The 13924-nt window shown below is 37.7% G+C and overlaps 1 protein-coding gene across 1 annotated transcript in view; it reads left to right on the top strand.

Annotated features, from left to right (window-relative positions):
- Positions 1-13924, top strand: part of LOC126248502 (protein unc-79 homolog) — an 875350-nt gene that overhangs the window by 586630 nt on the left and 274796 nt on the right. The window contains exon 37 of the mRNA XM_049949540.1: positions 282-379. Coding sequence (XP_049805497.1) covers positions 282-379 — 98 coding nt within the window. The remainder of the gene's footprint in view (positions 1-281; positions 380-13924) is intronic.

The raw sequence follows: 13924 nt of genomic DNA on the forward strand, positions 1-13924 counted from the left end.
CCATGACATGGGTTTCAGTGACAAATTAAACATGTTTTACATATACAAATATGTAACTGCTATAAAATGCTGTCTTTCATGTCTGTAGATGCTTGAATCTAATCTCAAATAGCCATTTATAAGTTTTTACTGATCATTTTAAAACTATCATGACAGCAAATATTTTATGAGTTCTGAGCAGCATTGCTACAGCACCATATTATTATTATTATTATTATTATTATTATTATTACTATTTTTTCTTGTCATCATTAATATTTTTCTTCTGTTGAAATATTTAGATTGCCCAAATACACCAGACTCGAAGTCAACAGAACTTGAAACATTTGCAAGTACTATATATTTGAGACAAGACAGTTTTGAGAAATCAGAAACTCAGGTAATAATTTGGTTTTACTTCTCATAATCAGATACTTTTTTTCTGCTTTGGTGGTTGTAATAATGATACCATCTTAGTGCCCAATTTCTGTTTTCTTGAATGTATTCCTCATGACCTAAGTTCCTGAGCAATTAATCTAGTTTGTAACTGATACATCTATCCATCATGTTATAACAATCATAAAGAGAATATTCTATTGTCTAATTATGTAAAAATTTAGTCTTTTGTTAAGTGTCTAGAAGACTTGTCAACAACAACTAGTAAAACTGCATAATGTGGTAAATTAAAAAATTACTTAAGAGATAGTAAAATATATGTACTGGTACATAATATTAAAATCCTAAAGTTTTATATTAATATTTATAACATATTAGTTTACTGGAAACGAGGATTTTTCATATTATTAGCCTAAGGTAATGCCATCAGCAGTTAAGATTTTTGTTGTTCAGTAACACCATTTCTTCACAAAAATGGAGACCAATTTTCTAAGAAGCCTTGCTACTGTCATACTGGGGAAGTTTCTTTGCTGTAATTTTTATAGTTTGTTCTTCACATTGTGATGTGGAGACTGTGCATAGAGTTTTCATCAGTGAGTGTAACACATTAATTTCTTTTTGTTGTTCCTGGAACTCTATACATAATGAAAATGGTTAACTATGAATAACCATTTTTGCAAGGAATGTTTCATGTTTATACATATATTAGTATTTGTGAAAATTGTAACACCAAGAACAATAGATGCCACTGACGTGAACTTAATACTATAGTTTAAGGAAAATGTCATAGATGTCACTTGTCCAAAGCAGTCACCACCACCAGCCCTTTGAGGAACTCTGGCATTGGGTCTGCTGATTGGGTAACATTCATGATATTATAAGAACGACAGTTCGGTCCTTAAGTACAAACTGATAAATGTGTGTGTAGCTCAGGGTATCACGATTCTATGTGTTTGTAATCATTCTAGCACACAAAATAAAGCACCAGTTCTTTTATCTTCAAGCAGCACTTTCAGTGCAAATTTGGAAGTTATTGCTGCCTTTCTTACTTCATAACTGAGAGCCTGTCAGCTTCATTCTCATGACTTACATGAATTTTATAGAAAGAAATAAGTTTCCCGTTAGTAAAGTACTGTACGGATATGTTTAACTTGTATTGTCTACTGCGCCCAGAGGCCCAGTAGACACTGGTAACTGAATATGTAGCATTGAAGTCTGGTGATGGAAAAGTCTCTGGTTCAAATCTCACACATCATCAGTAAACATGGAACTATTAATCAGCAGATCTTTGGTTCAATGCCACATTAAGACAGTAACTTTTTACCCTCAATTCTAGTAACAGTTTGTTAATGTGAGAGACGCCAAAATGCTCCAGAGTAAGAACTCCATGTTAAACTGACTAAGCTAGTTATAACTTTAAGTTAGTATCCCCTCTTAGTGCCATTTGAGAAGGTACCTTCCCAAAGCCTGACTGACTCCAAACCTTCAACCTCCTTCCTCCAACTATATCCACACCCACAATCAATTACCCCTTGAAGCAGTCACCCACAAACAAATTCATGGTAAGTAATGGGCACCCACATGGCACATCCTATGCCAACCTATTCATGGACTATCTACAGGAATCGTTCCTAACCACCCAGAATACCAAACCCTCACCTGTTTCAGATTCATTGATGACATCTTCATGATCTAGACAAAGGGTGATGGCATCCTGTTCACATTCCTCCAGAACCTAAACCCGTGCTCCTTCATTTGCTTCACCTGATCCCCCTCAGCCCAACAAGCCAACTTCCTCGATGTTGACCTCCACCTCAAGGTTAGCTACACTAGTATATCCATCCACATCAAACTTACCAACCACCAACAATACCTCCACTTCAACAGCTGCCACCCATTCTATATAAAGAAGTCTCTTCTAGACAGTCTAATGACCCAAGGTCTTTGCATCTGTAGTGATGAGCACTCCTCCAAATGTGCCAAGGCTCTCTGAATAATAATTACTCTACCAACCTCAACTAGAAACAGCTCTCCATGCCTTGTCTCTCCAGTCATCTACCACCTCCCACATACCCACTGTCTGACCACAAAGGAGCACTCCTTTCATGACTCAGTACCACACAGGACTGGAGAAATTTAATTACATTCCCTGCTTGGGTTTTGATTATATCTCATCATGCCCTGAACTGAAGAATAACCTCCTTACTATCCTCTCCATGTGTCCCTACAGAGGTATTCCATCACCCACCGAACCTACACAACATTCTTGTCCATCCCTACTCCAAATCACCTCATGGTGTATACCCTCCCAATAGACCTAGATGCAAGGCCTGTCCCCTACATTCTCCCACTGCCATCTACCCCAAACCTTTCACAGGCATTTCCTACCCCATGAAAGTCAGAGCTACCTGTGAAAGTAGCCATCTGATCTATTGTACAAACTAAACTGCAACCACTGTGCCAGTTTCAATGTGGGCATGACAACTAACAAGCTGTCTCTCCACATGAATGGACACCTTGAACTGTGGCCAAGAGACAGCTTGACCACTCATTTGCTGAAGATGTGGCCCAACATGATCTGCTTCACTTCAGTGACTGCTTCACAGCCTGCATAATCTGAACCCTTGTTACCAACATCAGCTTTTCTGGACTGTGCAGGTGGGAACCCTCCAAATAACATAGCCTTCATTCTCACAACCCCCTGACCTCATCCTTCACTGGTCCCTGTCCTCCAGCAACCTATCCCCTTCCCTGCTACTCACACCTTCTATCCCACTAATGCCCTTACAAGTCTCATCCCCTTCCCTAATGCTCTCCTCTACCTAACCACCCAGCAGAGCCTCTTGGTTCTGTACCTAGCAGACTGTCCCTAGGGACTGATGGCCTTTGTAATCTGGTCCCTTCAACCTCCACAAACCAACCAACTGTCCCCACCACAGCCCTGCACAACCCCACTGGCAACACAGCATCCTACCCCACCCGTAAACCTGCTATCGATCCCCATATCCATGCCATGCTTCCTGCTTTCCCCCACCACCCACCTCAGCAGATGGCTGCTCATGCCAGACACAATCACACTCAGGCCCCAGTGCCCTAAGACAGTGCCCATGTGGTTGTCAGTTGTGCTTGTGGGAATGTGTGTGTGTGTTTTCTATTATGGAACAAGAACCTTTTTGTCCAAAAGCTTAAATTTTGAGCAGTCTTTTTCTTTGTGCCTGTTTGTGGCTCAAGGCTTCCTCTATGTGGTGAGTGACAATCTGCCATTTTATTATTTAAGCATAAATTATGATATATATTATGATTTGCAAAATTTAAACCAGCTACACTAATTGATTAACAGATAGTTCCAACAATAAATGCTTAACCCATTTACTGCTGCAGCCATCCTTAGTGCATGCCAAATTGAGTGCTGAATTCTTGTTATCTACCTGCAATGAGTACCTAGAGTTTAGGATAGTATCATGTGCTGTGTGACCCAAGTGGCCAACTTTGCCCTTTGTTGAATATTTCTGTGTGAAATCTTGTTGCTCACATTTCCTTAACATTAAGACAAACTAAATACCATGACTATAAAAAAAAATTTAAACTTTCTGACTCTGAAGCTTCTTAATAAACTGATTACTATAGTGCAAAAATCACAGAGATTTTATAACTGTTTTCCTCTTGAATAATTATTTATTTATAAGTCTTGCAGTTCTCTACATGTGTTATCTATGACAAAATTGTAGTATCATTACAGATTCATTTCTGCTGTCCCCATTTCCTGATCTATAATAAAATTGTTGTATCAGCCCGTTTCCTGGTTGGTTGATAGGTATGTAGCCGATGTAATTCTGCCACATTGGAAACAAAATAGTCCTAACACATGATGGATGAAACATGAACATAAAAAGCAGGTGTTTTCGGGCACAGATGGGCACCCCAGGCCAAAAAAGAGTCTACTAATATCAAATGTCAGCCTTAATTTGAGGAAGAAATTTCTGAGAATGTATGTTTGGAGCAGAGAATTGTATGAAAGTGGATCCTGGACTGTGGGAAAACTGGAAAAGAAGGCAACTGAAGTATTTGCAATGTGCTGCTATGGAAGGCTGCTGAACATTACATAAACAGACAAGATAAAAAATGAGGTTTTCCACAGAATTGGGAAGGAGAAGAACATATGTAAAATATTGACAAAAAGGATGGGCATGATGATAGAGGGTAAAAGCTATTAGGGAAGACTGAGACTGGGCTATACACAACAAATAATTGATGACACTGAGTGCAAGTGCTACTCTTAGATGTAGACATCAGCACAGGAGAGGAATTCATGTGCACACCTATGCATTAGCTCACTTTCCTTTCAGTGTTTCCCAATAAACACATTTGGAAAATGCATCTGAGTAACTATTGAAGGATTCATATCAGCTTCCTCAGTGAACTTATTTTCCAATCTTTTCTTATAGGTTCTTTTTTTTCCCCCGGCAATAGCTGAAACTTTTTTATAGACTTTTTCACACAATTACTGCCTCATGGAGTATATCAGAAATTAAAATGCACATATTCAGAATCTATAAAATGACATTTCTGTACAATTTCACAGTCCTACGCACTGATCAGGAAACATAAATTCCATGTTTACTTCTGCACTGGTCTTCCTGTCAGTTTTTCTTCTATCTCAGCAAGTTGATGCTGCAGGTTGTCACCATCCAAACTTTTCTTGTGGTACACAGCTTGATTGTCAAACATTTTATCAGTTGACAGAAAATGGTTTGTCCTTGTTTCAGTTTTCCTTTTGCATCAGTTCTTACAAGCATTACCACATGTTGTGGTTCTGTGACTGTGAAGTCACAGAAACATATTTGATCTTGAGTACCAGCTTCAGGTTTGAAAGCCTACTTTGTTTCAGTGGAATAAGTAGTTTGAAGGATAGTACCCCTTTCATCAATGAAAAGCTTTTAATGTGAATAAAATTCACTGTGGAATCCCATTAAGTATTTCCCTGAAAATACCCCTAATTTTTAATGAACTTTTCATTGAGTACAGGGAGATTTGTCGCCAAAGTTCAACATTCTGAACTGTTAAATAAAACTAAGCTAGAAGATAATTTTGTAGGAAAGCAAAGGGTGAATGATATTTCCTGCAATACTGCAGTATGCAGCAGTAAAACGTATTTATAAAAATAGAGATAAGCCAGCGACCTATTATTATAGACACATAAACCTCATTCTATCATTTTCATTATCATTTTAGAATGTAGTTTACAAAAGAACACTGAATTTCTTTCCTGACAATAACCTTTGAGCAAGTGCCCAGTTTGGATTCTGTTGAAGATCCTCTACGGAGAAAGCACTTGTTGAAGATCCTCTATAGGGAAGCACTACGTGATTTCTTAAACATTCTTGTCATAGTTTTTGAAAGAAATTTCTGCCATTACTATTCATTTATTTCACACAATCATGATTATGGTATTATAAACCAGTCTAACGTGCAAGTTGAAATGCCACAAAGTGCCTGACATACCCAATTGACAAGTTGTTTTGATGATGACATGTCATTTGGACATGTGAGACACTTTAAATTATATTGCAACTTGCACTTGAGAATGGTTATAAAGTCAAAATAATGATTGTGTGAAGTAACTGAATAGTAATTTACAGTCAAATGGCAGAAATGTCTTTCAAAAAGTTCTATGTGACTGAGGTCCCACATAAAGATAAAATCAGTAGCAGGTGTTATAGAAATAATCATAATAAACTGTTGGAATTTCTGAAACTGTACTAAAGCCTTTGTGTGGATCATAAAATTATCTTAAGGAAATAAAATATTATGTTGTTAATCACATTCATATTAATATGATCATGTTTTCATGTTGGGTTCCTCGTGTCTGTCTTACACCTATGTTTGATATTAATTTAAATCATTGGACACAATATCAGTTGTACTTCTTGTTCTATTAAATTATTTGGTACATTCTGTTCTACTTTTGAGAGCAAAAACTGAAAAGTCGCCCTGGCATTTCCCTAATTTAGACTGTATTTGTAGTATTCGTCATTTGTTGTCTTATTAGTGATGTTTGTAATCACATGTTGTTGTTTTCTTGCACTTTCATAGATAAATATTTACGTAAAGACTTTCAAACAATGGAATGTAACAATATTAGAGAATGAAAGTTGCTACTCACCATATAGCGGAGATGCCGTGTCGCAGATACGCACAACAGAAAGATTCTCACAATTATAGCTTTTGGCCATTAAAGCCTTTGTCAACAATACACACACACACACACACACACACACACACACACACACACAGGTTGACCACACAACTGCAGTCTCAGGCAACTGGAACCGCTGGTGGTTCTGAGACTGCAGTTGGGTGTGCGAGCCACATTTGCATGTGTGTGTGTGTGTGTGTGTGTGTCTGTGTGTGTGTCTATTGTTGACAAAGGCCTTAATGGCCAAAAGCTATAATTGTGAGAATCTTTTCGTTGTGCCTATCTGCGACTCAGCAACTCCACTATATGATGAGCAGCAACATTCCTTCTCTAATATTCTTCCATAAATACTTTGTAATATAGATATATCAGTGCTTTGATTTTGCCACCACTCCTTTGATTGTTGAACAGGAAGAAAAAGTTCTATTGCAATACTTTATTTACAGTAGCCATTCTTTTCCGCACTTATTTCTTATACTTCTTGTGCACACAGAATTTTTGTGTCATTCAATAAGATCTATGATCTCTGAAGCTATTTAGGGAACTTTAACTATTTTTTCAATAATTTTGACTTGTTATAGGGCTTCTAATGCATTTTCTGTCAAATTCTACATAACCATTTTCTCCTTCAGTATCCTGAGTGCTAATTCAAAATCAAATTCATTGTTATACTGTAGATGAATCTTTCCATCAGAATACCCCAGAAACTTTACAATGAACATGCATTAAGTAGAAATTTTATGTTTCTGTCTACTACATAGGTCACCAAAGACCCTACAAACTTTTCAAATATCTACATCCTTTGAATGTACAAATTAATGGATCCATAATCACCAACTTCTCTTATTCCAGCTTCTGCCACTATCAAAGATCATTTTGTTACTTCTCTGTATATTTTTTCACAGTGCTTTCATATTTTCAACATGGGTTTCAATATCAAAACTAATCTGTATTAATTACCTAATTTAAATGAAACTGTAGTCATTTTCATTACAAATAGTTGTTTTTTTCACAGAAAACAACATGGGAAAACTTTGTCTTGGATACTGAAGGTGTATTTCATAACATATTATGACCATTAATGTGTCATCATAGATAATTAGTATTTTATATTTACTGATAAAACATTATCGTTCTTAACATAATTACTCTGGGGCATAAATTGAAGCTTGACACTAGCCTTTAGCCACTGACACTTTTTTTTTTTTTCACCAAACTAAGAGTTTCTCAAGTCAGTAAATGTAAGCTCACAGTGACACTCATGTTTCATGAAATGTAGAGGTCATTTGTAGATGGAACAGAAACACATGTAACATTCATTCTTAACATAAAGAATAAGTAAACAGTCATGGAGAAAAAAATCAGAAAGCTTATGGAGGAAAGAGGTATTATTTTATATGCTTGTGTGTAGTAGAAAATATTAAGTTTTGAAAATGTTCCAGCTTGTGTGTCCTACTGTTTTCTTGTCTTCTTGTACATTTGTATTTGTATTTTACTAATCTCATAACATACATTTACAGATCATCTTATCGTGCTGTACAGGAGACTCGTCAATTTTAGCCTTATGATATACATAATTTCCTCTCACTACTTTTTACCAGTGCAGGTTGATATTGGACACAGTAATATTATTAAATTGTTTTTCTTATGATGTAACAGTACATTATCTATATATATGCATACAATGTCATACACAATGCTGTAATATTAAATAGTCACACTATTCAAATGATGATTTCATCATTTATAAATTACTCAGTTGAATAGTAGCATTTTTCCACCAGGAGATCATATAGTTTTCTCTTCAGTGAACCTATCTCCATGCTCATTACATCACTACCCTTGACTTTATCATAATTTTTCATTCCCATGTACTGGGGTGTCTGTTGGTAGTGTTTTAAGCGGTGTTGTGGAAGCATGAAATGTTCTTTGTGTCTAGTGTTGTACATATGTTTGAAATGGTTTTATTCTGTTAGCTCAGAATTACTATGTAAAAATATGACACGTCTTTGAACTAATAATTGCAGAATTTTCTGCTAAAACTCTCCTAGATCTTCAATAATAGTACAACTGCATTCAATGTCTATAATTTGTATGTTTAGCTGCCTTTGACATTTTCAAATCATGGTATTTCCTACAAGGCTATGTAGGCCTAATGATTGTGAGAACTTATGTATGTGACTCCTCATCAACTGTATACCAGTATTACATATTTAACTTGAACTTCTAAATGCACTGTGAAGTGTAATATTCATATAATTTGATCATTTTGGTCATAAAAGGAAATACTGGTTAGTGTTTTCATTAAATTTAATTCTGGTCTGATGGTTATTCTGTGTTACAGAAATTTTCACATATAGTTCTGTCATAACCTTTCTGAATGTAACCCATAACGAATACAAAATGCTGCTGTTTAGAATTCACGACACTTCTAAAATGACTCAATTGACAGCTGAGGTCTTTCTTTGCACTAATTGACATTTACTTTACACATTAATTGAAAAACACAAGTTTCTTCATGGTAACAGTACTATACTAGGCTCATACTGTAATAGTATATTCTGCTTATGCAGCTACCTCAAATAATTGCATTTCCTCTACCCTCTAGCAATAGTAATACCTAGACAATATGAGGTGTGCCTAAAAAGTATCTGACCTTTGATTTTCCCATGCAAAATAGAGACAACAGTGTGGCGCCACTGTGCACAGTGAAGGAAGAGATATTTATGAGCATGCGTGAATTTTGTCCCCACCTTCCATCATGTCAGTCACTGCCTGTTAGTCGCTGAGTGAGGTGCTACACATGTTCATAACATTACCGATTCTCTCAAGATGACTGAAGATGTTGAGTAAAGATACTGTATCAAATTTTGTGAAAAGGTTGGTGATTCTCAAAACAAAACAGTTCATAAGATTCAGCAGGTGTTTGGAGAAGAAGCAATGGGTGTAATACAAAATAAGGAGTGGTTCAACTGATTCAAAAATGGCCACACATCAGCGGAGAGTGACCAGCATTCTTGCAGGCCCCAAGCTGCTCAGAGTGCAGCTGTTGTTGAGGGTGTGCAAAATTTGTTGATGGCAGATCATCATTTGACCATGTGGGAGATTGCCCAAGAGGTTGTTGTGAGTAAAGATTCGGCACATGGCACATGCAATTTTGCATGATAATTTGAACATGCACTGAGTGGCTGCAAAATTCATGTCCAAGTTGTTGTCGTGGGAACAAAAAGACCCCATTTTTATGTTGCACAGGATCTTCTGGACACCACCAACACTGATCCTGGGTTTCTGCACACTGTGATAACTGGAAATGAGTCATGGGTGTACAAGTAGGACCCAGAAACAAAAAGACAGTTGTCGCAATGGAAGCATCCCGAGTTTCCAAGGGCAAAGAAAGTGTGGCAGGTGCGAGCAAAATCAAGGTGATGCTGACTATCTTCTCTGATGTCCATGGAATTGTGCATCACGAATACACACTGGAAGGACAAACAGTGACAAAGTAGTACTATCAAAATGTTCTCTTGTGGCTCCATGACGCAGTTCAGCGCGAAAGACCAGACATGCGGACTGCGAAAAACTGGCAACTTCATTACGACGATGCCCCCACACATTCATTCCACTTGATCCAAAATTTCTTGGCTGAATATGCAATTACAGCCATTCACCAGCCTCCCTACTCTCCAGACATGGCTCCTTGCAACTTCTGGTTGTTTCCAAAATTGTAGACACCACTGAAAGGATCCTGTTTTGAGAGTAGAGAAGAAATAATGCAGAACATGACAATGGAACTGAACACTGTTCCAAAAGAAGACTTGCAGAGTTGTTTCCAGCAGTGGAAGGATTGGTGGGCTAAGTGTGTGCTAGCACAAGGGGCCTACTTTGAAGGGGATTAGAGTTCCAACCTCGTCAGGTATTCGAAATATTTTTTCTGGCCAAAGGTCAGATAATTTTTAGACAGGCCTCATATGACTTTGTTTGTCTTAATCAGTAATGATTGAAACTGACCGTTGTTCAACTTGCAGTAAAGAAATGTTACTTACATTTTCAAGTGAATAGCGACATCTTTTCATTTAGCAGGACATTAATAGTATGATATTTGAATGTTTTACTTAAACCACAAACCTAATTGGTTTATGACTTTTCTCATCTTTCTTCTTTACTTTTTACACCAGAATTCAACTAACTGTACAAACTGAAGGTATCATCATGTTACTAACAGACAATCCTTTCATAAGCCATCACTAACTTCAAGCTGAAGGAGGTTTTTGGGATATTAGGTAGTTTTATAAAAATGTTACTAAAACTACTATTTGTAATTCTGTTAGAGTTGTGGTCAGAAAAAATCCTTTTTTTGCAGTGACTAGTTTCGAACAAGAGATCCATTATCAAACCATCACCTTTATTGCAAGTATTGACATGTAATACAACCAGTACATTTGCAAATCATCAGAATTTCGTGCCAGACAGCATCATGACATGAGTTTACACATGGTACTAATGATCACAGTTTGTGGCTATTCACATAGGTAGTGGTTGTGCTGTGTATCAATATTTATGATGGAGGTGATGCTCTGATAATGGATGTTATGTTCAAAACTAGCCACCTCAAATAAAGGATTTTTTCTCACCACTGTTTTGACAGAGTTACAAGTAATAGTTTTAATAAAACAAGGGGCTGACCCATTTTTCCTGCATTATGCTGAGGGTTCATAAAAATGCTACTGTTTTTGCAACTTATGCTGATTAATATTAAGTTTACATAATGCTCATTACTGACTTTTAAATTGCTTGAAATTTCAAAGAAAGACAATGTGAACATGAAGGTTCAACACATGTTTCAAAGTTTTTAATGATTACTTAAATTATTCAGTTAGCATAACTGTAGATATAAATTAATAACCATAGCCCTGATGACAGTTATACAGCGTGAGTCCCTAACCATTGCCACCAAGAATAACTCTGAAAGTATGATAGGATCTGAAAAGTTTGTGGGACAGATGTTGCATTAGACAATGGAGGCCATAATATGACGTTGGTTTTTTGTTTCTATGTGGGGTCACTTCAGAGATATAAAGCTCAACTTTAATTTTTTTTAAATGGGATTCTATAGTTTGTACATTTTCTGATAGAGTCTCTCGAGATGAATCCAATGATGTGTAACAGTAAGGTTTTCGAAGGTCACAAATGTGCCATAAATGTCCATTTACAGAAGGTGTTCGAAGTGATGACCACTGGTATCAATGCAGTACTGCAGTCTTTCTATCATGCATTGAGTGGTATTCCTCATCACATTGGCACTTGTTGAACCACATGCTCTGACAATTCTCTCTCACATATCTTCAGGTGTAGTTGGAACGTCTTTATAAACAATGTCTTTTACGAATCCCCACAAGAAAAAATCCATATGTGTCAAGTCTGGTGAACAAGCTAGCCACAGCACATCTCCTCCACACCCAATCCAATGATTTGGGAATTGTCTCTGCAGCTCATTTCTAGCCATCAGCGATAAATGTGCTGGACACCCATTGTGTTGATACCACATTCTGTTCCTTGTTCCTAAAGGTATTTCTTCCAGTAACAGACCTAATGTTTCTTGCAGGAATGTGGTGTAGTTCCTACCACTAAGATTTCCTTTGATGAAATAGGGGCCTATAATTCTGTCCTCCAAAATTCCACACCATACATTCACCGACCACGTTTTTTGGTGTGCAGGTTGCCGCAGCCAACGTGGATTTTCAATTGCCCAATAATGCATGTTATGCAAATTACTATTTCCATGGTTCGTGAATGTAGCCTTGACAGTAAATAAAATCGAATATAAATGTGTCATCCCTCTGAATCTGAAGTTGAGCCCATTGGCAGAATTCAGTGCGACCCATACAATCTGCACCAGTTAATTCTTGGTGGAGGCTGATATGGTAAGGATGATATTTGTTGTGATGCAGAACCCAAACAATACTACTCTGGTTCATGCCAGATTCCCTTGCAATTTGGCACAAACTAACACAAGGACCTCGAACCACAGTGGCAAGATTAGCAATATCCATTTCCTTGTGAGTAACTCTCGTTTGCTGGATATTAAATTTATCATACACAAATTTAAATGTATGACATGTAGGGTTAGTACATTGAGAATATCTTTCGGCATATAAGTCTCTAGCTCTCACTGAAATTTGTTGGAATTCTCCATATATGAGAAGCATATTGAGTTTTTCTTCGAAGGAATACATCATTCACACTCCCTTGATTTGACAGTACTAGTCTTATGGTTCCTATTAGTGTTGTATTGCAAAATCTTTGAATGCTGTTTACATGTCAATGGCACATTAGATGGATACACTGTATTTGGCAAATATTTGCTATTTGCATGATATACGAGACAGAAACTTCCTGGCAGATTAAAACTGTGTGCCCGACTGAGACTCGAACTCGGGACCTTTGCCTTTCGCGGGCAAGTGCTCTACCATCTGAGCTACCAAAGCACGACTCACGCCCGGTACTCACAGCTTTACTTCTGCCAGTATCTCGTCTCCTACCTTCCAAACTTTACAGAAGCTCTCCTGCGAACCTTGCAGAACTAGCACTCCTGAAAGAAAGGATACTGCGGAGACATGGCTTAGCCACAGCCTGGGGGATGTTTCCAGAATGCAAGGTTCGCAGGAGAGCTTCTGTAAAGCTTGGAAGGTAGGAGACGAGATACTGGCAGAAGTAAAGCTGTGAGTACCGGGTGTGAATCGTGCTTTGGTAGTTCAGATGGTAGAGCACTTGCCTGCGAAAGGCAAAGGTCCTGAGTTCGAGTCTCGATCGAGCACACAGTTTTAATCTGATAGGAAGTTTCATATCAGCGCACACTCCACTGCAGAGTGAAAATCTCATTCTGGAAACATCCCCCAGGCTGTGACTAAGCCATGTCTCCGCAGTATCCTTTCTTTCAGGAGTGCTAGTTCTGCAAGATTCGCAGGAGAGCTTCTGTAAAGTTTGGAAGGTAGGAGATGAGATACTGGCAGAAGTAAAGCTGTGAGTACCGGGCGTGAGACTTGCTTCAGTAGCTCAGATGGTAGAGCACTTGCCCGCAAAAGGCAAAGGTCCCGAGTCTCGGTCGGGCACACAGTTTTAATCTGCCAGGAAGTTTCATATCAGCGCACACTCCGCTGCAGAGTGAAAATCTCATTCTGTATACGAGAGAGATTTGTCAGGGCATATGCTTTGATAAGTGCCAAAGTGATAAGGAATACCAATCAATCCATGATAAGAAGATTGCAGCACTGCATTGATACCAATGGTTATCACTTTGAACACCTTCTGTAAATGGAAACGTTTCAGCTACTATCATACTTTTGGTGTTATTCTTGG

This window comes from Schistocerca nitens, chromosome 3 (assembly GCF_023898315.1).
Source record: "Schistocerca nitens isolate TAMUIC-IGC-003100 chromosome 3, iqSchNite1.1, whole genome shotgun sequence".
Taxonomy (NCBI): Eukaryota; Metazoa; Arthropoda; class Insecta; order Orthoptera; family Acrididae; genus Schistocerca; species Schistocerca nitens.